Source organism: Rhincodon typus, chromosome 22 (assembly GCF_021869965.1).
Source record: "Rhincodon typus isolate 14 chromosome 22, sRhiTyp1.1, whole genome shotgun sequence".
Classification (NCBI taxonomy): Eukaryota; Metazoa; Chordata; class Chondrichthyes; order Orectolobiformes; family Rhincodontidae; genus Rhincodon; species Rhincodon typus.
In genome coordinates, this window is record NC_063353.1 from 1,729,565 (window position 1) to 1,755,590 (window position 26,026).

A 26,026-nucleotide genomic window follows, 5' to 3' on the forward strand; every position below is an offset into this window, starting at 1 on the left:
CCCTCTGACACTCCACCCTCGAATACCTCCCAATGCTCCAATACTGCAAGTCGCTATTTATAGTTCACTCTTGCTAATTCATTGAACCTGGGTAGTGCAGCAGTTACAGTACAAGACAAAAAAGTGTCACAATATGAAATTCAAATCACACCATAACTTGCAAAAGTAAATTTAATAGAGCAAGTACATTAGTAGTTAACACCATGAAAAATAATGGATCCTTAAAACCCAAAGAAGCTGACCTGACTCTCCTGACTGGTCTGAGGATCAAGAAATTCTTAAGACCTTCAGCCACCAGGGATGGATAATACATGCCGCTGTGCCGGCTTTACAATCTTTCAACAGCAAAATAAATTTGTGGTCTAAAATAGGAAAATCAAATTCTACCTCAGTAATGTTGATTATTTCTTACCATCAAATTCTCAGTTAGAAGAACTCTTGATTGATCAAACTTTATGTGAACCTACAAAGGAAAATATTTTACATTTTCAATTGGCTTCATGTAATTTATCTTAATGAATAAAACTTTTGCAATTTCAACATAAACACAGTGTGACCTGGAAGATTTACATTGGTAATTTCTATACAAGATATCAACCTTGTGTCACGTGAAACAGAGAAAAAGAGAGTGCAAAGAAATAGACAGTATACTGTGAGCTGTGATGTCTAGAAATGGCCCTTATTAAAACAGACAAATTAAAGAACATTGAGGTAGCTGTACAGTCTTTGATATAAACATATGTAAACTCATCGACAAACAGACAGCATTCCAAACCTTGCAACCAGATTCAAACTCCATAGAAGAAGAATAGTTCACCTACCATACAGACAAAATGCAAGTTTAAAGAAGAAACCGGCAATTTAAAAAGTAATTATGGACAGAGGAGAGTGAAGAAATTCAATTGCTTATTGACATGCAAGCCTTTTCTAAAGTAATCTAAGAATTCTAAGAACCCTCAACATAGACTAACACCAGTAAAATTCAAAGATAGAAAGTCTCTCCTGAAAAAAATTAACACTCCCTGGAAAGAACACTTTGTAGCACTTTCCAAACAGATCTCCACTGTTGTCATCTACCAGACATGAAATATCTCCTACTACTTTCATAAAGATGTAATGAGCCGATGACTTATTGCTCAATGAAGTAATAGGTGCTATCAACCCAATGAAAAACAATGTTTCTAGTTCTGATAATATCTCTGCATGAAGCTTTGAGGAGATTAAACAGGCCCTATTTGTGAAGCTCCAGCAGAATGAAGAAATTCCATGTGATACTTCAGATATTATAATGGTTATAATATTCAAGAAAGGACACAAGTCAAACTATAGTAACTATAGGGGCAGAACAATGTGAAATCATAGCTAGGTTACTTCTTAGTCATCTAAGCAAGAGGGTAACTAGAGAAAGGGTTGACCCACTCAAGGACAAAGGAGGGAACTGATGCGAAGAGTCAGAGAAAATGAGTGAAATTCTTAATGAGTACTTTGCGTCAGTATTCACTGAGGAGAGGGACATGACAGATGTTGAGGTTAGGGATAGATGTTTGATTACTCTAGGTCAAGTCAGCATAAGGAGGGGGGAAGTGTTGGGTATTCTAAAAGGCATTGGGTTGAAAAGTCCCCAGGTCCGGATGGAATCTATCCCGGGTTACTGAGGGAAACAAGAGAGGAAATAGCTGGGGCCTTAACAGATATCTTTGCAGCATCCTTGAGCACGGGTGAGGTCCCGAAGGACTGGAGAATTGCTAATGTTGTCCCCTTGTTTAAGAAGGGTAGCAAGGATAATCCAGGTAATTATAGACCGGTGAGCCTGACGTCAGTGGTGGGGAAGCTGCTGGAGAAGATACTGAGGGATAGGATCTATTTACACTTGGAAGAAAATGGGCTTATTAGTGATAGGCAGCATGGTTTTGTGCAGGGAAGGTCATATCTTACCAACTCGATAGAATTCTTTGAGGAAGTGACAAAGTTGATAGATCAGGGAAGGGCTGTGGATGTCATATACATGGACTTCAGTAAGGCATATGATAAGGTTCCCCATGGTAGGCTGATGGAGAAAGTGAAGTCGCATGGGGTCCAGGGTGTACTAGCTCGATGGCTAGAGAACTGGCTGGGCAACAGGAGACAGAGAGTTGTAGTGGAAGGGAGTTTCTCAAAATGGAGAACTGTGACCAGTAGTGTTCCACAGGGATCTGTGTTGGGACCACTGTTGTTTGTGATATACATAAATGATCTGGAGGAAGGTACAGATGGTCTGATTAGCAAGTTTGCAGATGACACTAAGATTGGTGGAGTAGCAGATAGTGAAGGGGACTGTCGGAGAATGCAGCAGACTATAGATAGATTGGAGAGTTGGGCGGAGAAGTGGCAGATGGAGTTCAATCCAGGCAAATACGAAGTGATGCATTTTGGAAGATCCAATTCAAGGGCGAACTATACAGTAAATGGAAAAGCCCTGGGGAAAACTGATGCACAGAGAGATCTGGGTGTTCAGGTCCATTGTACCCTGAAGGTGGCAACGCAGGTGGATAGAGTGGTCAAGAAGGCATACGGCATGCTTTCATACATTGGACAGGGTATTGAGTACAAGAGCTGGCAGGTCATGTTACAGTTGTATAGGACTTTGGTTCGACAACATTTGGAATACTGCGTACAGTTCTGGTCGCCACATTACCAAAAGGATGTGGATGCTTTGGAGAGGGTGCAGAGGAGGTTCACCAGGATGTTGCCTGGTATGGAGGGCGCTAGCTATGAAGAGAGGTTGAGTAGATTAGGATTATTTACATTAGAAAGATGGAGGTTGAGGGGGGACCTGATTGAGGTCTACAAAATCATGAGAGGTATAGGCAGGGTGGATAGCAAGAAGCTTTTTCCCAGAGTGGGGGACTCAATTACTAGGTGTCACGAATTCAAGGTGAGAGGGGAAAAGTTTAAGGGAGATATGCGTGGAAAGTTCTTTACGCAGAGGGTGGTGGATGCTTGGAATGCGTTGCCAGTGGAGGTGGTAGAGGCGGGCACAATAGCGTCATTTAAGATGTATCTAGACAGATAGATGAATGGGCAGGGAGCAGAGGGATACAGATCCTTGGAAAATAGGTGACAGGTTTAGATAGAGGATCTGGATCGGCGCAGGCTTGGAGGGCCGAAGGGCCTGTTCCTGTGCTGTAATTTTCTTGTTCTTTGTTCTTTTCACTAATTGCAGTGGAAGTTCTTCCAGTGTCCCACTGTGGCTTCCAACTTGTCAGATAAACAAATGATAGCACAACAACTTCAGGCAAAATGTAGAGAACAGTCATCTGTTTGTACATGGGCCTCTTCAATCTCACAGAGCCTTTAACTCAATCAAACTGCCTTTGAATCAAACTGCCCTTAAGGTGCTGTAGTGACGTGGTTACCCAGATAGGTTCACAAAAGGTCTTCTGCCTTCTGCATGGCAATATGCAAATAACAGTATGATAAATTGGTCTCCCACAGTCCTTTTCATTGTCAATACAGTTGTTGACTAGGCCTGTGAGATTCGCCGGCACCATTCTTAATATTTCATGCAGCAACACTGAAGCTTCCTTACTGACAGGCTTCCCAGATTTGGTAAGAACGTATCATTCGGATCATAAGTTGTTCAACCTAAATCAAGACAAAGACCACCTCTGTAATTAAACTACTGTAAGCTGACAATGCACAAGTTAGCGCTCACTATGAAGGACTAAACAGATAGTTGATTTATTTTTTCACCAAAGTCTATGAAATCACAGGACTTGTCCTGAAAACCAGGAAGACAAATGTCCTCAACCAACCCACACTAAAATTTTTCAAATCCAATACTCTCAATTCAAAACCACAATGAAATGTTGGAAAATGTCTCTCAATTCCCATATCTCAGAAGTCATTGATACCTAAATGCTGATATTGATGGAGGTACACCACTAAATCCAACATGCTAGCTCAGCGTATAGCAAATGTACTTGGGTTCTTGAGAATTGAGACCTGATGCTAAACTGCACTATAGTAAACACCAGAGGACTGAACATCCTTGACCATTGCTTGGATAACCGTCAGGCTCCTACTCATTGAAGGCGGAACTGTAATCAACATGATAATTACCAAACTAATCTCTCAACTCTGAGACTTGGTCTCTGCTCTGCCCTCTGAAACTGGATCCTCGACTTACTGACCCACCGACCACAGTGAGGATAGGCAACAGCACCTCCTCCACGACAATCCTCAACATCGGTGCCCCACAAGGCTGTGTACTCAGTCTCTTACTATACTCCTTGTACACTCATGACTGTGTGACCAAATTTCATCCTACCTCAAGTTCACTGATGACACCACTGTTGTAGGTCGAATCTGAAACAATGACGAGACAGAATACAGGAAAGTGATAGAGTGCTTGGTGGCGTGGTGTAAAGATAACAATCTCTCCATCAACATCAGTTAAATAAAAGAGCTGATCATTGACTTCAGGATGCAAGGTGGAGGGCACGCCTCTATCTACCTCAATGTAGCTGAGGTGGAGATAGTCAAGAGCATCAGGTTCCTAGCAGTGGCAATCTATCCTGGTCCACCCATGTTAATGTAGTGGTCAAGAAAGCACAACAACGCCTCTACTTCCTCAGGAAGCTGAGGAAATTCAGCATGTCCGTAAAGACTCATACCAATTTTTATAGATGCACCATAGAAAGCATTCTATCCAGATGCATCATGGCTTCGTATGGCAACTGCTCTGCCCAGGACCATAAGAAACTACAGGGAGATGTGAACACAGCCCAGTCCATCATGCAGACCAACCTCCCAACCATTGACTCCATCTGTGCTCTCGCTGCTTCGAAAGGCAACCAACATAATCAAAGACCTCTCCCATCCTGGTTATAATCTCTTCCAATCTCTTCTGTCGGGTAGAAGGTACAAAAGCTTAAACATTCGTACCGGCAGGTTCAAGAACAGCTTCTTTCCCCGCTGTTATTAGACTTTCTGAATAAACCTTTCAAATTTCAAATTTAATGTTGATCTTGCTCTTTGTGCATCGTCTGTGCAGCTGTAACATTGTATTCCTCGCCCTGTTCTGTTACCCTTATGCACATTGTATGGTATGATCTAGCTGTACTGCACGCAAAACAAAACTTTTCACTGTACCTCAGTACATGTGACAATAATAAATCAAATCAAATAAAAAAGTATTAAACAAAAAACTTAGGCTTCTCTACATTGCTGGAGCTAGGACAACTTATGGATGCTGTGTTAAGACCCAAGAATAATATTGGCAATGAGACAACAAGGTGCAGGGCTGGATGAACACAGCAGGCCAAGCAGCATCATAGGAGCAGAGAGGCTGACGTTTCGGGCCTAGACCCTTCTTCAGAAATGGGGGAGGGGAAGGGGGTTCTGAAATAAATAGGGAGAGAGGGGGAGGTGGATAGAAGATGGATAAAGGAGAAGATAGGTGGAGAGGAAACAGACAGGTCAAAGAGGCGGGGATGGAGCCAGTAAAGGTGGGGAGGTAGGGAGGAGATATGTCAGTCCAGGGAGGACGGACAGGTCAAGGGGGCGGGATGAGGCTGGTAGGAGATGGGGGAACATTAAGGAGACTGTCATAGGTGAAATTGATATTTATGCTCCACAAACAAACCTGCTGCCTTGTTTGAACCTGCGTTATGCAAGGGCTGCATTGACCTTTCCTCAGTATTACTCAAGCTGTCTCACATAATATTGCAAGTTGTCAGTGGATTCCACATTTTGTAAGTGGTAGGAATTCCTTCTTCACCTTTCTACCGTCTAAGCTACTTAGCCTTTGCTGTTGCACCGTCCAAACTAAGGAGTTTATTATCTGTTTTGCCATTTGTGTGGGAGGTCTAACTCTATTTTATCTCGTAAAGTACTGATTCTCAAGTCCACTGTCCACGGTCCCGCCACCAGGTGAGAGAGTGGCATGATCAACTTATACATTGAAGAACCAGCAAATACCTCCGATTTAAGAACAAATCTGTCTCTACCACCAATGCTCAGCAGCAGCAGTGTGTACCATCAACATGATGCATTGCAGAAATTCACGAAGGCTCCTTTGACTTCGAGAAGAACAACCAGTGCTATCTAGAAAACAAAGCCAGTAGATTTGTGCATGTTCACAAATGTCTAAGTAAAAACCAAAAGAATTGGGGATACTGCAAATCGTAGAACATAGAACATTACAGTGCAGTACAGGCCCTTCGGCCCTCGATGTTGCGCCGACCTGTGAAACCAATCTGAAGCCCATCTAACCTAAACTATTCCATTATCATCCATATGTTTATCCAATGACCATTTAAATGCCCTTAAAGTGGGCAGGGCATTCCACGCCCTTACTACTCTCTGAGTAAAGAACCTACCTCTGACATCTGTCCTATATCTATCACCCCTCAATTTAAAGCTATGTCCCCTCGTGCTAGCCATCACCATCCGAGGAAAAAGGCTCCCACTGTCCACCCTATCTAATCCTCTGATCATCTTGTATGTTTCTATCAAGTCACCTCTTAACCTTCTTCTCTCTAAAGAAAACAGCCTCAAGACCCTCAGCCTTTCCTCATAAGACCTTCCCTCCATAACAGGCAACATCCTGGTAAATCTCCTCTGCACCCTTTCCAATGCTTCCACATCCTTCCTATAATGCGGTGACCAGAACTGTACGCAATACTCCAAGTGCGGCCGCACCAGAGTTTTGTACAGAAACAAAAACAGAAATTGCTGGATCGGAGGCAGAAATAAAACCCTTCCAACTGAGTCAAGCTGACACTCAAAAAGACTAATAATGCTCACTCAGTTCTCCTATCCTTATAAATCAACAATAGGGATGGTCTAGGAACTGCCCACTGAAATAATATCACACCTGAAGATCTTGAGGGAATCTTCATCAGTTAAATTAAATGCATCACCTCTCATTCCAGGTGATGCATTGACCAAGTTTCCCTCATAATAAACCCCATAACCTTCCTGGTGGAAACTAAACCACACTACTCTGATGGTTATATTCAATCTTACTGATCAATTAGTGATCTGTTTATTAAATATTTTTGTGAAAAAGTGTTACGATACGGAGACAGACAGCCAACCAAACCAATCTTTGTGTCCCTATATTCACCACAGTAAAATTAAAATATTCAATGACTCTCAAAATTGACTCCCATGGTTCCTACTCAGACATTTTGAATGACTAGTATCAGACTTTGAATAATTGATACTAGACATCAGGCTTATAGTTTGAACAAAAGACTTAATTTATAAATAATATAGTACATTTAGCAGAGTGAAGTTAAACAAGGAAATCTAATTAAGATCTAAGATTTAAACCCAATCCTCTAATTCTATTTCTTTTATTCATTTACAGGATGAAAGCATCACTGGCTAGGCAGCATTTATTGCCTATCCCTAATTACTCAGAGGGCTGTTAAGAGTCAACCACATGGCTTTGGGTCTGGAGCCACATGTAGGCCAAACCAGGTAAGGATGGCAGTTTCCTTCCCTAGAGGACATTAATGAACCAGATGGGTTTTTCCTGACAATCAGCAATGGATTCATGTTATCATTAGATTCTTAATTCCAGGTATTTATTGAATTCAAATTCCACCATCTGCCATGGCAGGATTTGATCCTGGGTCTCCGGATTAACAGTCCAGTGATAATGCCACTAGACCACTGCCTCCCCACACCCATGGTCACACAAAGACAAACAGGCAGACACAGTTAAGGAACAAAGAAGTAAAAAATAAACGGCCAGTTCACTTAAGCAGGGACCATAATCTGTAACTTCACTTGCACATAGTTTTATATCTTCCTTAGTTTCTTGTGAAACCAGTGCTTGCACATATCTTCTAGGAGGCTCTGAGGAATATTCATTTAATTCTTATAACTGAGATTCTGTTCTCTGAACTTGACAGGACGACCAAGGAGCAATTAAACCTTTGTCTGGTAGCTTCTGCAGGTACAATCCTTCTGACTCAAACACTACAAATAAAACAGTTCAAACTCTGGTCTCTCCTTGCCACACTAACTGTCTCTGCACGAGGTCCCAGTGTTGCCACAGAATAATTACAAGCAATATTCAGAAACGGATTTTAACATCTCAAGGAGGCACACTGCCAATGTAAGTCACATCTATTGCTGATGAAAATAAAGCAACGAGTGTTTACAATTCCAACCAGTGAGTGAGAACGTCTGCCCCTCAGCTGACAGATTATGGGTACAGATACTATATAGTTAATACCTCCATGTATGAGTACATTATTCTTGCGCTATTAACCAGTTAACATATGTGTACTTGGGGTCACGTGCACAATACACTCTCATGGACAGCAAGTCCATATATTACTAAACACAATTGAAGAAGTGTCTCTTTTGAGACTGCTAATTGTTGACTAAATGTGACATTTAACAGAGTCCACGATTGTATAGGGAGTCATAGGTTTAACATCCTATATTTCGCTCTGATTTCTTCAAGTTCACAGTTCAGATTGGTCTGCTTGGATGGCTTGATCTCTGCTTATGGCCCAGGTGGCCACATGCTGGCAGAGTCTGGAACTCACTACCTGGAAATTTGATTGAGACAGAAACTCTTGTAACATTTAAGCAGTATTTAGGTTCTCATTTCAAAGAACAGTTTACATTCCCAGTTTCCTGGATTATTAGCCAAAAGGTGGAAAATGGATTAGTGTAATCAGATTCTGTTACCCGGCATGGACACAATGGACCAAATAGCAGGAGAGATATCTTGTCACACTTTTTGGGCTGAAGACAAATATAGACAGAAGATTTGTTGAATATGAATAGAAAAAGAAAGAAGCAGGGACAATGAAAGACTCAGAGTAAGAAAGAAAATGAGAGCAGGAATAGGAAGTGAAGATAGAGTAACATAGGATAGAGTAACTGACAGAAAGTAAGATTGAAGGTTGAAAAACAGAAGTTAATAGGAAAAGTAATAAATCCTCTTAAAGAGTTGAAGATCACAGAGATAATGTATTCTAGTGCAAGTGTCCTATGACAAGTAAGTTGTGGTAATGGGATATGTAAACTGCTGGTCATCATGAAGGAATACAATGGTCTCTCATAGACAGAACATCAACAAAACTGGACTCCATAAACAGAAAAAAACAGAGGTGATGTCTTTAAGTAAGGGCCCAGCATCTCTCCTTAACTTCTTTGTAAAGGACACCTCATTCAGCTGAGATGCCAGTTTTGCAGCTAATCCTATCAATCACTAGATCATGTCCTGCCCCAGAAGGACTCAAACATAAGAATCACTATAGGGTACTATTGACAATAAATTCTCCACAATAACTTCTAGCCGTGAATTCTGGAAGCATCATTTGCTCCCTGTTGCTTAGTTTGGGTCCTGTGAAGACTACTTGGTTCCAGATTTCATTACAAGGGCAAATCTCAATGTGGCAGTCATGAATGGTTAAACGAGCGCCTTGCAAATTGCAGCAAGCAACAAAGTCAAGGGCCAGCATTCTTATAGTCAAAACCAGTGCCCAAATGCTCACCCATAAGGTTTTTGACCCACTCTATTCAAACAGTGAGATAACAAGGTGTAGAGCTGGATGAACACAGCTGAAGAAGGGTCTAGACCCGAAACGTCAGCTTTCCTGCTCCTCTGATGCTGCTTGGCCTGCTGTGTTCATCCAGATCTACACCTTGTTATCTCAGATTCTCCAGCATCTGCAGTTCCTACGATCTCTATTCAAACAATGTCAACTTCACACACCTGCTTGCAATTTTCCTTTCCCAAGAACAAATATAAAAGTAAACACCAATCCTCTGCCAAAGTAACGAGATCAACCTGAAGAATTCCAAGGAAATTCCTGGTGCTTGGCAAAATCCTTTAACATTTTAACATACCTGCTTAACATTTTCTGCTGTATTGAAAACTTCTGCTTCTCCAGACTGTCCTTATTAACTAAAACGTATGAGCTGAATTTTATTATAAATCAGGTAACTGCCATTGCGTTAAGTTTCATGGAGGGTTTCTCTCCGCAAGGCTTAGCAAATTTTTTTTGTGCAATCATCCTTAAACGCACTTCATTAACACAGGACCACGCCCCTAGGGTTGTTCCAGTGGTAGTCCAACTCTCCCTCTGGGCAGGACGCACTCAGCCTGTCTGGGTCTTTAGATTTAAGCCATACCCAAGTTGCCCAACCAAACTACCAATGGGCTCCACTGTAGAGAAGTCTCCCCCCTATCCCAGCTGCGGAACTAGGACTGGTGGCAAATAGTGAGGAGGAAAGCCTTAGACTACAAGTGAATATCAGCGGGCTGGTCAGATGGACTGATCAGTGGTAAATTGGGATAAATGTGAGGTGATGCACTCGGGTAGGACAAACCAAACAAGGGAATGCATGATGAATGGCAGGTCACTGGCAAGAACTGAGGATTAGAGGGATCTTAGTGCACATGTACATTAGCGCCTTAAGGTATCAGGACAGGCTGATGAAGTGGTTAAGAAGGCATTGGGGATATTTGCCTACATTAGCCAAGAGAGTGGTTAAGATCAGGGAGGTTATGCTGGAACTGTATAAAATACTGGTTTACTCGTACCTAAAGTATTGTGTGCAATTACAGGGGGAATGTGATAGCACTGGAGAGGGTGCAGAGGAGATTTACCAGGATATTAACTGGGCTGGAGAGTTTCAGTAATGAAGAGAGATTGGACAGACTGGGGTTGTTTTCTTTAGAGCAGAGGAGATTGAGAGGGAACATAATTGAAATATTTAATATTATATGAGGCATAGATAGGGTAGACAGGGTAAAACATGTCCTGTTGATGGAGAGATCAATGACCAGGCGGCATAGATTTAAGGTAACTAGCAGAAGATTTAGACAAGATGTTAGAAAAACACTTTCTCACCCTCAGGGTGATGGGAATTTGGAACCTACTGCCTGTAAGGGTGATAGAGGCAGAAACTTTTATAATATTTAACAAGCATTTAGATGTGCACATGTGATGCCAAGGCAAATAAGGCTGTGGGCCAAGTGCTGGGAAATGGGATTAGAATAGTTCAGTGGTCATTTTTGACCAGCATGAATGTGATGGACTGAAAGGACCTTTCTCTGTGCTGTAGATCTCTGTGACCCTATGTTGGTGCCAAGTGTCTAAGATGGATGTCTGGGGGAGCAAGTGAGGAGCTGGAGTCACAAGTTACCTCCATAGACATTCATTTTGGGAATCTTCAGCACTTAGCATCTATCCAGCTGGTGGGAGCATGGAAATCTGCATTTTAATGAGGTGAGGTTATGTAACAGTGAGGATGACAAGCGATAATCCATGTTAATAGGCCTCTCACTGCTCACTAATGAGAATCTCATCTTTACATCCAGAACTTGATTGGAATATCCAACATTTTGGTCTTGACAAGAAGAGCCTCTCTTGTCAACTCACCCGATATTCCCAGACTTCTCATCATAGTCCATGTCATCCAGGGTATGGGATAGTTTCACTTTAAGTTTCTGATGCCATAGAGAAATTTCTGTGCATCCCCTCCATAACCTTTACATCTTACCTAATGCTTTTGAGCAAACCAAATCTCAATGAGCCGTATTTTCCAGGGAGAACATGCAGATTGCCACTCCAGCCCTTCTTTTTTCTGCAAGAAGCGAGCTCCACATTTCTGAAAGAATATTTCAGTCAGGGCTCCCTCAGAAATAAGGAGCAGTACTTCCATGCTGACCTTTCTTTTATAGTCAGAGGAAGGCCAACTATGTTCCCTTTTCACAGCAGTCAGCTATTATTTGAATGAAGGAACACTTCAGAAAGCTATGGGAGGGATTTGAAAGCTAGCATTCAAATTCAGCGGATAATAAGTAAAGCAACTAGAATGTTGGCTTCAAAGTGAATGGAGTATAAAAGTCGGGAGGTTTTGCTAAAACTTGACAAGACACTAGTCAGACCACAGCTGGTATACTGTGAATAATTTTGGTCCCTTTATCCAAGCTAAGTTATACCGGCTTTGGAGACAGTCGAGAGAAGCTTCAGTAGTCTGAAGCCAGGTGTGAAGGGACTGTCTAATGACAAGAGGTTGAGTAGATTGCACCTGTACTCATTGGAATATCAAAGAATGAGAGGCAACCTTATTGAAACATACATGTGTGGGGGGTAGGAGGAAGGTGCCATGAAAGTAATGTTCCAGCTGGGATAGATACAAGCTTGGGAAGGGATAGGATGTAAGGTCAGTAGGGGTCAGATAGGTAGTGTGCCGATGTGCCAGATAAGTTGGGTACCAGGGTTAGGATGCCAGGTAAGGAGGGGTTACATTGCCAAATGAGTAAGATATCAAGTGCCAAGTTATTAGGGTGCCAGCTGGGTACGATGCCAAGTGAGAAAGGAGAAGGGTGACATGTGGGTAGCATGCCAGGGTTGGTGGTGTTGAGGCCCAACAATCACAGTGTCGGCGAGCTCTTCTTAAACATGTTATGATTCCTTTCCTTCAAAATCTTCCCTTTGGCGATGGTTATAGTTTCCTCCTTCAGTCGTCAGAAAACCCAGATGTGGAGTGGTCAGGTAAAGAGCAACCAGAAAACAAAACAGTCAAGGAATAGGTTTCCAAACCTGAAAATGCTCCTGCAACTAAGGTGGGTGATTTCGCTTAATGTTTGTCCACAGCTCACTGTAGACTGTTTCTCCCCTCTTCTGCATTATGTAGTCACTGCCTAGTACTACAGTGCAGTTTGGATGTTTAAGGAGGATGGAACCATTGCAGTTAGAGGCTCAGATTTCATTGCAATGTTGATGAGAATAGCGTGGGGAATGACAAACACTAGACCACTACTAGTTAAAATATAACCATGATCAGGAACTAACATTAAATTTGATTAGGAATTTGTCTTAATTTAGTAAATTGAGAAAATTTAAGAATAGGACACAGTGTAAAAAGATACCAAAGATGTGGAACCGTATGAAAATTACGTCAAATTTTATACAGCTTATTTGTGACAAAAAATGACAAAGACTTTGAGTGAGAGATAGTAGGAACGGCAGATGCTGGAGAATCTGAGATAACAAGGTGTAGAGCTGGATGAACACAGCAGGCCAAGCAGCATCAGAGGAGCAGAAAGGCTGACGTTTCGGGCCGAGACCCTTCTTCAGAAATGGGGGAGGGGAAGAGGGTTCTGAAATAAATAGGGAGCGAGGAGGAGGCGGATTGTCCCCGCCTCCCAAACCTGTCCTTCCTCCCACCTATCCCCTCCTTCCACCTCAAGGCCCACCCCCATCTCCTACCTACTAACCTCATCCCGCCCCCTTGACCTGTCCGTCCTCCCTGGACTGACCTATCTCCTCCCTAACTCCCCACCTACACTCACCTTTACTGGCTCCATTCCTGCCTCTTTGACCTGTTTGTCTCCTCTCCACCTATCTTCTCCTCTATCCATCTTCTATCCGCCTCCCCCTCTCTCCCTATTTATTTCAGAACCCCCTTCCCCTCCCCCATTTCTGAAGAAGGGTCTAGGCCTGAAATGTCAGCCTTCCTGCTCCTCTGATGCTGCTTGGCCTGCTGTGTTCATCCAGCTCAACACCTTGTTATCAAAGACTTTGAGTGCGTTGAGAGATTGCTTGTATATGTTAAACAACAGAATGCTCCCACGAGGAGCTTGAACAGTTCATCAACTTTACTAACACGTTTCAGCCCAACCTCAAGTTCACCTGGACCACCACTGATGTCTCTCTCTCCTTCCCGGACCTCTCTGTCTCCATCTCGCCTTGAAACCGATATCTATTTCAAGCCCATCAACTCCCACAGCTACCTAGGCTACACATCCTCTCACCCACCTTCCTGTAAGAATGCAATCCCCTACTCCCAATTCCTCCGCCTCCGCTGTGTCTGCTCCCAAGATGGGGTGTTCCACTCCCGAACATCCCAGATGACCTCTTATTTCAAGGACCGCAACTTCCCCCGTTCAGTGGTCAAAAATGCTTTCGACAGCATCTCTTGAGTATCCCGCACCTCCGCCCTCACACCCCTCCCCGCAACAAAAACAAAGACAGAATCGCCCTTGTCTTCATGTGACACCCCACTAACCTCCACGTATCATTCTCTGCCACTTTGGCCACCTGCAATCTGACCCCACAACCAAGGACATATTTCCCTCCCCACTCCTTTCTGCTTTCCATAGGGACCGCTCTCTCAGCGACTCCCTCGTCCGCTCCACACTCCCCACTAGCCCCACCACCCTGGCACCTTTCTCTGCAACCTCAGGAAATGCTACACCTGCCTCCACACCTCCCCCTTCACCTCCATCCAAGGAACCAAAAAAACATTTCACATCAGACAGAGGTTCACCTGCATATCTGCCAATGTGGTCTACTGCAACAGCTGCTCCCGATGTGGCCTCCTCTATATTGGTGAGACCAAGCGGAGGCTCAGAGACCTGCGCTCTGTTCGCGACAAACAATAACACCTTCCAGTCGCTAACCATTTCAGCTCCCCTCCCACTCCCTGGGCAACATGTCCATCCTGGGCCTCCTCCAGTGTCACAATGATGCCACTCAGAAATTGGAGGAGCAGCACTTCATATTCTGCCTTGGGAACCTACAACCCAATGGTCTCAATGTGGACTTTACCAGTTTCAAAATCTCTCCACCCCCGGCCTCATCCCATGACCAACCCTCCCTCTCATCCCCGCCTCCTTGATCTGACATAACCTCTCCATCTTCTCTCCCACCTATCCGTTCCTCCCAACTCACTGACCAATTCCCCACCACTGCCTACCTGCACTCACCTATCACCATCCCACCTACCTTCCCCAGCCCCAGCTCTCCTCTCTCTATTTATTTTGGAGCTCCCATTTCTGAAGAAGGGTCCCAACCCGAAATGTCAACTTTCCTGCTCCCCTGATGCTGCCTGGCCCGCTGTGCTCCTCCAGCTCCACACTGTATTATCTCTGACTCCAGCATCGGCAGTTCTTACTATCTCTGAATTAAATTATACGCTCCTTTAGGAGGTGAAACCTTTAAAAAACTAGATAAGCAACACATGTAAATATGAAAAACATTATTAAACCAAAAGCTGCATGAAGAGAGGTGATCACACAGTCCTCACATAAGTCATCTTTTTGAAAATTGCCTGTTGTGTTATTTCTCACAGATATTCTGCCTTTAAGAGGCATGCTCCTAATAAATATGCTATTTATATGTGTTATGACACATCTCTGGAGCAGATGGCCAAACCCTGGCCCAGTTGTAGGGACACTACCACAAGAACCCTCACCACCTAGTCACAAGATGAAAAGCAAACATCCTTAACAGGTCTTAAAAAGCTTCTTAATGTATTCTAATTAGTCTCAATTGACTACCCATCACTTGCTGACCCTGAGCTGCAAGCTTTAAATTTGGTTTGGGGTCAGGGCCGTGGTAGGAAACCAGCACAGAGGCCAACGGAGCCAATTTGTGCTACTGCCCGGATGTGATCTGGACTCAACTTGTTTTAGAAATCCAACCTAGGGAGCTATAACAAAAGATGATACCAGAGTAGTGTGATGATTCTCCCACATCCCATCTGATGGTATTCTGCATAGACATAAACGTTAATTGACCTCTCCTCAAAAAACTACTGGGAGTTCAACCAGGTCAAGATGAAACTCTTTCCAAATTAATTCTCGCATGAAGGAAACTGCAATGGTTTCTCTCCAATTAACTCCACTTCGCACATTTTAATCAGTTAACACACTTATAAGATAGTCATCTCCCACACTGTTTAAACAGCCCTTGAAGAAAATACATATATTTGTGAGTGGGATGCATTTTTAGCAAATTTACAACCAATTTTAGCGTTTGTCAACAATTTATAATTCTTTTAAAATTTAGTTTAGTATCATGCTTCATCCAAGATGGGGTGGCATGGTGGCTTGGTAGTTAGCACTACTACCTCACAGCACCAGGGACCCGGGTTCAATTCCACCCTTGGGCACCTGTCTGTGTGGAGTTTGCACATTTTCCCCATGTCTGCCTGGGTTTCTTCCGGGTGCTCCGGTTTCCTCCTACAGTCCAAAGATGTGCAGGGTAGGTGGACTGACCATGCTAAATTGTCCGTAGTGTTCAGGGATGTGTAGATTAGGTGGGTTACAAGGAGATGGGTCTGGGTGGGATGCTCTGAGGGTTGGTGTGGACTTGTTGGGCCGAAGGGCCTGTTTCCACACCGTAGGGATTCTATGAAGATGAAAACATACTCTTGTGTCAGTTACATCATTACAGAAGGGGAGATTGGAACATACATGTTATTAACATATCATTAGAAATTATCTAAACACGTCATAAAAGACTGAATGAAAAACTGTTACATACCTTGGTCTCTCGAGATCTGAAACCTTCCAGAAGTGCATGTGGGAGCTTTTTACCATTAAGCAAGAAACTGTATTCATCAAAAGCTTCTGCAAACAGGCCCAAATCTGCTAAAACCCTGATCTGTTTATGTTTGCAAAAAAAAAATTCATGTAAATATTAGTAACTGATTGTGTAGCTAAATCTAAGCAATTTCTAAGTCACAATGTTTGGGAAAGAGAAATGAACGTATATTTTCTAACTCTAATATGAATGCAGATTCAAATGAAGGGTTAATCATCACTGATGCAATAGAGGAATACAAAGACCTCAAAATCTTATCAAGTTTTGATTTTGAAATCTCTAAACAACCTGGTGACGAAGCATTAAAAGATAAATTTTGAAGAAAAACATCCGTGGGGAAAACCCGAGTCCTGGAGCGACACGAGGGGAAACCAAAGTCCTGGAGCGGTGTGTGAGGAATACCAGAGTACCGATGCAGCGTGACGGAAGTGAGTCCCAGTACAGCACAGCTTACCTTGTGGCAGCTGAGTGCCGGTGAGGAGCAGACTGGAGACTGGAGCGGAGTGGGACAGTTGTTGGACTGGGGTCTGGTGCGGGCGGTCAGACCACGTGCTGAGCTGCTGCTATCTGAAATTCTTTACCAGACTGTAATGTAAATTCCTTAACTCTGTTATAACTACCTTACTTCTAATTTATTTTTTAGACATTGTAAGTAATGCTACTACTTTTCCTTTTGTATCTTTTTTCTCTTTTGTATCCAAGGTTTGGACCTAGGTATTTGTACTTAAGATGGTGCCATTAAAGGCAGCCATTGTAAAAACTTTTCACTGTAGTCTTTTTTTTATTTCTTCATGGGCTGTGGGCATTGCTGGCTGGTCTAGCATTTATTGTCTATCCCTAATTGCCCAGAGGGCAGTTAAAAGTCAACCACATTACTGTGGGACACATGTAAGTGACCAGGTAAGGATGGCAGATTTCCTTCCCTAAAGGACATTAGTGAATCAGATGGGTTTTTCCTGACAATCGGCAATGGTTCCATGGTCATCATTAGACTCTTAATTCCAGATTATTATTGAATTCAAATTCCACCATCTGCCATGGTTGCCAGGTCCCCAGAACATTACCTGGGTCTCTGGATTAATAGTCGATAATTGTGACAAAAAAGCACAAACCCAGTAATTTTGTTACCTTCAGTATTCTTCCCCAAACACTCCTGTATACATCACGACAGATTGCACTGACAAAGTACTGGTACAGTGTGAATAAAGGTAGAACCTATCATGTGAAATAAAGATACATAATTAAAACAAGCTTCTTAAAGTTGTAAGCTCTGTATCGTACAAGACAATGTGCCATAAAAGGTTGCTTGCCAAGCAATTCAACCCACTGGGCTGCATTTTACCCTCATCACGACTTGGGTGTGTTTTTAATGGCAGAGAATACAAAATGTCAGGGGGCCAACCCACCATCTTCTTGCCCACCTCTAACCTATTGTCAATAAGAGAAGGCAAATGGGTGCGGGTAAGCTGCCCACTCTTAGGCCTATTGAGGGCTGTAAGTGGCCAAATATCGAAAGAAATGTACATTTTACTTAGATGAAATGGAGTCTTTAAAATATTATACCTTATGCAACTGATCAGGGCATGCAATGCTGATAGTTTCAGAGATAAGGAAGGAATCACTAAAAACTGCAGAGGGATTATTTGATGTTTCACAATCAAAAGCAGATTTCAGACATGGAGCAATATAAAACCGTTCATTCTATAACAGTTTTCAAATAAATTCTAGACATTTTTTGTAGTCACTGGCCAAAATTATGTATGAAAAGTAACTGCATTCTTTTTGCTACAGATTGGTACAGATATGCCAAACTAAATTTCATAAAATGATCATAAATCTGTTTGTTTAGATTTATTGTAAGTATATCATGGGAAATCGTGTCTCACTAATTTAATTGAGTTTTTTGAAGAAGTAATGGAGAGGATTGATGAGGGCAGAGTGGTGGGTGTGACCTATATGGACTTCAGTAAGGCATTCGCCAAGGTTCCTCATGGTAGACTGGTTAGCAAGGTTAGATCACATGGGATACAGGGAGAACTAGCTATTTGAATACACAACTGGCTCAAAAGTAGAAGACAGAGGGTGGTGGTGGAGGATTGCTTTTCAGACTGGAGGCCTGTGACCAGTGGTATGCCACAAGGATCGGCGCGGGGTCCACTGCTTTTAGTTATTTATATAAATGATTTGGATGTGAATGTAGGAAGTATGCTAAGTTAGTTTGCAGATGACACTAAAATTGGAAGTGTAGTGGACAGTGAAGAAGGTTACCTCAGAGTTTAACGGGATCTTGATCAGCTGGGCCAATGAGCCAAGAAGTGGCAGATGGAGTTTAATTTAAATAAATACGAGATGTTGCATTTTGGAAAGGCAAATCAGAACAGGACTTATACACTTAATGGTAAGGTCCTAGAGAATGTTGCTGAACAAAGAGACCTTGGAATGCAGGTTCATAGTTCCTTGAAAGTGGAGTTGCAGGTAGATAGGAGTATAGGAGTTGGGAGGTCATGTTGTAGCTGTACAGGACATTGATTCGGTCACTTTTGGCGTATTGATCCCTAGTATAGGAAGGATGTTGTGAAACTAGAAAGGGTTCAGAAATGATTTACAAGGATGTTGCCAGGGTTGGAGGGTTTGAGCTATAGGGAGAGGCTGAATATGCTGGGGCTATTTTCCCTGGAGCATCAGAGGCTGAGAGATGACCTTACAGAGGTTTATAAAATCTTGAGGGGCATGGATAGGATAAATAGACAAGGTCTTTTCCCCGGGGTGGAGGGAGTCCAAAACTAGAGGGTATATGTTTAAGGTGCGGGGAAAGATATAAAAGGGACCTAAGGAACATCTTTTTCACACAGAGGGTGGTGCGTGTATAGAATGAGCTGCCAGAGGAAGTGGTGGAGGCTGGTAAGATTACAACATTTAAAAGGCATCTGGATGTGTATATCAATAGGAAGGGTTTAGAGGGTTATGGGCCAAATGCTGGCAAATGGGACTAGATTTATACAGGATATCTGGCCGGCATGGACGAGTTGGACGTAAGGGTCTGTTTCCATGCTCTATACCTATATGACTCCATTACTTGAAAAATCACCTTAACTTAAAAGTTAGAAATTTTTCAAGCTTGCAAAACATGGTGGCTTCACTTCATATTCACATGGACTTGCAGAACAAATTACTTGAAAATAATCAGCAGTGAGGACCGTAATCAATTGTCCTCTTCAAATCGTGTGTTCATATCAACTTGCATTCAAATTAACCACACCAGACCACAATTAGCAAAGACTGTTTTCGAAGCTGGGATCTTCCTGGTTTCTCTTTTAAGCTGCTTCTACATAATTGAACTTTGATTTACATCCTTCTTCCCTGGGGCACAATATTAATGCTCCATTTGTCAGCTCCCCCAAAAGTGTGGCCGAATTAACTACCCACAATTGCTGTGCAAAATAATTACAGGTTATTTAGGCTATTGAAATACATCACAGCACAAGACTTATTGCCTTCTGTGAAAGAATCTGTTTTGCAAAAATGTCAATCAACAAAATAATTTCTCTGCCAAAACAAAAATACTACTGGATAAAATGCCACTGGAACACAGTCAGAATGAATCAATGGACTTACACCTGATAGAGTATATGCCTTTTTTCAATTGATGTCTACATGAATTTTTCTAATTCAGTCAATAAGTACATAAGGAAAGTAATAATGAGGCAGAGCTGTGGCAGACAGTAAAGAAAAGGAAGCAGATCTTGTACTCCAGATCCCACTGTCTTGTGGGACACCCTGCTTCATGTGCTCCAAGATCTGTGGATCGTGAATCAGCTAGTTCAGCTACATATAGATCCACAGCAAAAACTTTAGAACCTGAGTAGACAACATCCTGGAGTTGATAAACAGCCAATGATGACAAAAGAAGATATGGAAACAGAAGTAGGCCATTATGCCCCTTCAGGCTGCTCAGTCATCCATTATAATACCAGCCTTAACTCTACTAATGCCCTAAAATTAAAGGAAGATTTTGTTTACACTTCATTGAAAATTCATTTTTGAAAATGCTCCAAAATGAGCACAGAGAAAAGGGTTTTTTTTTTTAAAGTTTCTGCAATAACTGACACTTCATCTTGACTTCATTGAAGATCAAGAATCTGACTAACTCAGCCCATTAAATAATGCTGGTTTCATTACACACTGCCCTGCCTAAAGTAACCTGTTCCATGATTATGTACAGAACATAAATCATAACAGTATTATGATAAACTTAAAGCTCCTTACAATGAAGCCAACATACCATTTGCCTTCCTAATTGCTTGCTGCACCTGCATGCTAACCTTTCTTGATATGTCAACAAGGACTTCCCAGCCTATCATCATTTAAAAATAGTTCTGTCTTTCTGTTTTTCTCTATCAGAGCAGGTAAATTATTTACATTATTTTCTGTCTGCCATGTGTAGTTGATTCACTTAGTAGCTGTTATCAAAATGATTAGCCTCCAAAAACCACAACTTTTTTTTCTGTACTAAACATGACTTCACTGACTTTGTCTACTTTACATTCCTCTTTATGTACTCAACTCATTAAATACCCCAAAAAATTCTAAATAAGTTTGGCAAACACCATTTCCCTTTCCTAAAGCCATGTTAAATTTGTTTGATGATAGAATGTTTCTAAGTGTATTGTTAAAACTTTCTTAGCACCAAATTGCAGAATTTTACACATGACTGATGTCAGGACAACAGACCTATCATTCAATTTTCTCTCGCCCTTCTTTTTTGAATAATGATGTTAGATTTGCTATCTTCAATCTGCTGTAACCATTCCAGAATCGAGGAAATTTTGGAAAATCTACATTCTCTGCAGCTCTCTTTTAGAATTCCGTAGTCCATCAGATACTGGGAAGTTGTCATCTTTAGTCTCTTAAGTTTCTCTAACTATTTTCTTGTCCTGATATAAATTTGACTTCTACTGTGAAGTAAGATAAAATATTTGTTCAATACCTTTTACATTTTCTCAATCCTGATGTTCACTTCTTGTCTTTCCCTCCAGAATTAATGTTTACTGAGTCAACTCCTTAATATAAATTTGTAAAAGTTCTTACAGTTGGTTTTGATGTTAAACAGTCTATTTTTTACCTAAATATTCCTAATCCTCAAGCTTACTTGCTTTACAATGTTGTGAGCCTATTTTTTTAAACAATCTGAACTATCCTTCAGTTCCTTACTAAGTAACGAATGGATCATTCTTACTAAACTTTGATTTCTAAAGAAATGTTTTTTGTTGAATAAAAAAGTTTCAGTCAAAAAGCTCTTCATTTCCATGGAAAATGTTTCAAATTTGTTTTTTAACTGAGATGAATTTCACATTAATAGAAATTAAGATCTGAGAAAAAAAACTGGTACAGCAATCTTATTATCTCAGATTTATAAATTATTGCATCCTATCTCAGTAATTTTCATACGCTATTGGCAGTCATTTAAAGAGGTTTGTTTAATTGTTTATTGGTGTTTAATTGTTTGATATCTGGAAATTCTGAAAAATCAGAAAACAAAAAAAAAGGACACCATTAACAGCTTCAGGAAACCATTGCACTAGATGGCACCAGTTTTTTAAGCCTGCCCTGTCATATGCCTGCAACAGGGACCCATAATTGTGCCCAAAGTATTTGTCCTTTGATTACAACATAAAATGAATCTGTAGTTGAAAATTTTCCTACCTTCAGGTTTTGCTGAGCACTGTATAGCTCATGGAGAAGGAAGTCTAGGCTTCCTACCACTGAGCGTACATCAGCTCGAAATCGGTCTGAAAAGAGGTCAATCCCAGGAATGAGTTCAATAACATCACAGTCAAATCCTATCTCATAGGATACATACTCACGGTCAGACCTTGGATGTGGAAATGTGGTCCTGAACAGAGCCTAAGGGGGTGGGGAGAATAAAAAGTGCAAATGTTATACTCACTTTTTTGTTTGCTACTTCGTATGGTTCTTATTGTTTGTATTTTTCAGAACCATCCACAAAGTGATACTAATCTGCAATCTCACTCAGCTAAGCCATAAAATTAAGTGGAGTGCAGGAAATGTATGTGTCACACTGGTAATTCAGGCCACTCAAGTTAAAATCACCAGTCTGTCTCCCACAAGATTTCCTAGAACACTCAGGGAATTTGTAGCTGCAGACCTGCAACTATTGGGATAGCTTTACTGCACATCTTCATGTCAACAAAGTTTAAAAAGAGAACGAGTGTTCCATGTTTTATTTGATAACTACAAAAAAGGGTCAAGTCCAACTGAAATAATTACCATCCTATCAGCCTCATTTCAATCAACATGTTGGAAGGAATTGTTGACAGTGCTAACACAGTGCTGCTCAGCTAAAAAGTGCTCACTGATAACTTTGTTTGGGTTCAATCAGGATTAGTGCAAGATTATTACAGTCTTAGCCCAAATGTGGATAATATCTATGAATTCCAATGACAAGGTGTGAGTGATTAGATTTGTTATTAAGGTATCATTTAACTGAAGGTGTCACCAAGAAATCTTGAAATGAAGTTGACGTAGATCAAGAGGAAGCCATCTGTTGACTGGAGTCAAACCTAGCAGAAGGGAAGATGTGATTCTAGACACCAATTACCACACCCACAAATCATGAACGGATTGGATCGGGTGAATAGCTAAGGTCTTTTTCTCAGGGTAGGGGAGTCCAAAAACAGAGGGCTTAGGTTTAGGGTGAAGATTTAGAAGAGGGGCACATTTTTCACACAGAGGGTGGTGTGTGCATGGAAGGAGCTGCCAGACGAACTGGTGGAGGCTGGTACAATTACAATATTTAAAAGGAATCTGGATGGATACATGTATAGGAAGGGTTTAGAGGGAATATGAGCCAAATGCTGGCAAATGGGACTAGATTAATTCAGGATATCTGATCGGTATGGATGAGTTGAACCAAAGGATCTGTTCCCATGCTGTACATCTCTACAACTCTATGAGAAGGTGTTTGCTGATCATTGCACAGTTATCCAGTTTAATTTGTTCAGTTCTTTAGATGATGAAGTCTTTTATTTTCTGCAGCAAGGGATGCATATCATCTTGATTTGGGATGGCAACTAAGAAGGAATATTGCACAGCATAAAAAATGCTAAAAAGTGACTATCTTCAAGGCAGTTTGAACACCACCCTGTCAGCTTCCCACCATCAATAACAAAAAGTCACCACTAACCAGAAATTCAATTCAACATAAATGTTACTGGGATGAGATTTCAGTCAGGGTGCTCTGCAATCATTGGTTGACTTCCGGGCTCCTCAAAACCTCAACATCACAAGGTAAAGGCCATGATTGTGATGGAATACTCCCCAGTTGTCTGAGCTGCGACATCACTCAAGAACCAGAAAGAAGGAAAGACTCGAAGAGAGGGATAAACCAGCCATGGCTAACCAAGGAAGCTAAGGAGAGTATTAAGTTGAAAGAAAAAGCATATAAGGAATCAGTGATAGCCCCAAAGGCTGGGATAGTTTCAGAGTCCAGCAAAGGAGGACTATAAAGATAACAAAGATAATAGGCTGAGGGGGTAGGTGGGATGGTCTTTGGAAGGTTGGACTCGATGGTTGAATGGCCTCCATCTGCACTGTAGGGATTCTATGATTCTATTAAGGAAGTGAGTATACTGTAGACAAATTTGCAGACAACACAAAAGTAAGCAGAGAGGCAGATTGTGAGAGGGATATGAATAGTTTACAGAGAGATATTGATAGGTTAAGTAAGTGTGCAAATGTAGTGTATTGTGGTAAAATGTAAAGTTGTTCATTTTGGAAGGGAGAACAAAAGAACAGAATATTAATTAAATAGAGAAAAACTGCAGAGTACTTGCACATGAAACACAGAAAGCTAGCTCACTGGTGCAGCAGGTAATCAGGAATGCTAATGGAATGTTGGCCCTTATTTTAAGGGGGTTAGAGTATAACAGCAGGGAAGCTAACTACAACTGTACAAGATGCTGGTGAGACCACATCTGGAGTACTCATTAGCAATTTTGGTCCCCTTATTAAGGAAAGGTATTATTTCATTGGACGCAGTTCAGGGAAGATTCACTGGGATAATCCCTAGTATGCAGGGATTGTTTTATGAGCAAAGATTAAACAAGTTAGGGCTCTACTCACTGGAGTTTAGAAGAATGAGAGATGATCTCTTTGAAACATACAGAATTCTTAAGGGGCTTGACAGAGTAAACGCTGAGAGTGAGTTTCCTCTCATAGGAGAGTCTAGGACTAGACGGCATAATTTCAGAATAAAGAAGCTCCAATTTAAGACGGAGATGAAGAGTATTTTCATCTCTCAGAGGGTTAAGAGTCTTTGGAACTCCTTGACACAGACAGCTGTGGGGGCAAAGTCCTTGTATATATTTCAGGCCGAGATAGATAGATTCTTGATCAGTCAGGGAATCAAGGCTTACAGGGAAAAGGAAGGAAAGTGGATGTGAGGAAGGTCTACAGGAGCAGAAAGACCTGGGTGTATATATGTGCATAAATTACTAAAAGTGGCAGGACAGGTTGAAGGAGCAGTGAATAAAGCGTACAGTAATCTAGGCTTTACTGGTAGAGGCATTAAGTATAAGAACTAGGAGGTGATGTTGAACTTACATAAGACACTTGTTCAGCTTCAGCAGGAGTACTGCATGGAGCTCTGGGCATTGCACTTTGGAGAGTATGTGAAGGCATTAGAGCGAGTGCTGAATGGTTTACATGAATTATTCCAAGGATGAAAAACTTTAGTTATGAAGATAGGTTGAAGAAACTAGGACTATTCTTCTTGGAGAAGAGAAGGCTGATAGGAGATCTGATTTAAGCAATCGAAATCATTAGAGATCTGGATAAGTATATATGAAGCAAATGTTCCCACTTGTGAAGAGATCAAGAACAAGAGGGTGCAGATTTAAAGTAATTCTAAAATAAGCAAAAGTGGCTTGAAATATAACATTTTCAGGTAGCAAGTGTGAGGGTCTGAAATGCGCTGTCTAAGTGTTATGTAGACGTAGGTTCAACCAAAGCATTCAAAAAGAATTTGACTGTTACCTTAAAGGAAGAGTATTACAATGAGAAAACAGGAGAATTGCACTAGGTGAGATGCTAATTCAGAGAGCTGATCCAGACACCATGGACTGAATGGCCTCCTTCTTGTACTTTAATAATTCTATGATAGAAACGCTGTAGTTAAAGAATTCAGGAGAAGACACGTCATGAGGTCTGACATATGCCTTTGGTGGAGGCAAATGATCAGCATGGTTTTCAACAATCATTCGAAGAGCTCAAAATTCAGAGATGATCACCTGTGTTGTAACTGAATAGTGTCTTCTGTATAATCCACCATCACATGTCTCATGCTTATAGAATGAAGCAGGTTAACAAACAAGTAAACAAACATACATATGAAATAGGAGCATTAATAGACCATTCAACAAGATCACAGCTGTTGTGATTGTGTTTTGAGTTCCACATTCCCATCTACTCTGTATAACCCCTGATTCCCTTGCCTAATTATTGATGATTGTCTAGCGACACAAACAACAACTTTCAAGGGGTTTGAAGAGCAATGTCATAATGGGAGCCTGCAAGGACAAACAGGTTTAAGGTGGACTTTTTGAGGAAAGGGATAGTAGTAGTTTAAATGTAAATACCAATGTGATGTA

At 41.5% G+C, this 26,026-nt stretch overlaps 1 protein-coding gene across 1 annotated transcript in view; it reads right to left on the reverse strand.

Moving 5' to 3' along the window:
- Positions 1-25,031, reverse strand: part of LOC109929702 (cilia- and flagella-associated protein 54) — a 160,714-nt gene extending 135,683 nt beyond the window's left edge. The window contains exons 1-5 of the mRNA XM_048610552.1: positions 24,981-25,031; positions 22,062-22,262; positions 17,487-17,573; positions 16,299-16,418; positions 413-463 (exon numbers count right to left, since the gene is read on the reverse strand). Of these exons, the coding sequence (XP_048466509.1) occupies positions 413-463; positions 16,299-16,418; positions 17,487-17,573; positions 22,062-22,262; positions 24,981-25,031 (510 nt within the window). The remainder of the gene's footprint in view (positions 1-412; positions 464-16,298; positions 16,419-17,486; positions 17,574-22,061; positions 22,263-24,980) is intronic.
- Positions 25,032-26,026: the final 995 nt, after the last annotated feature.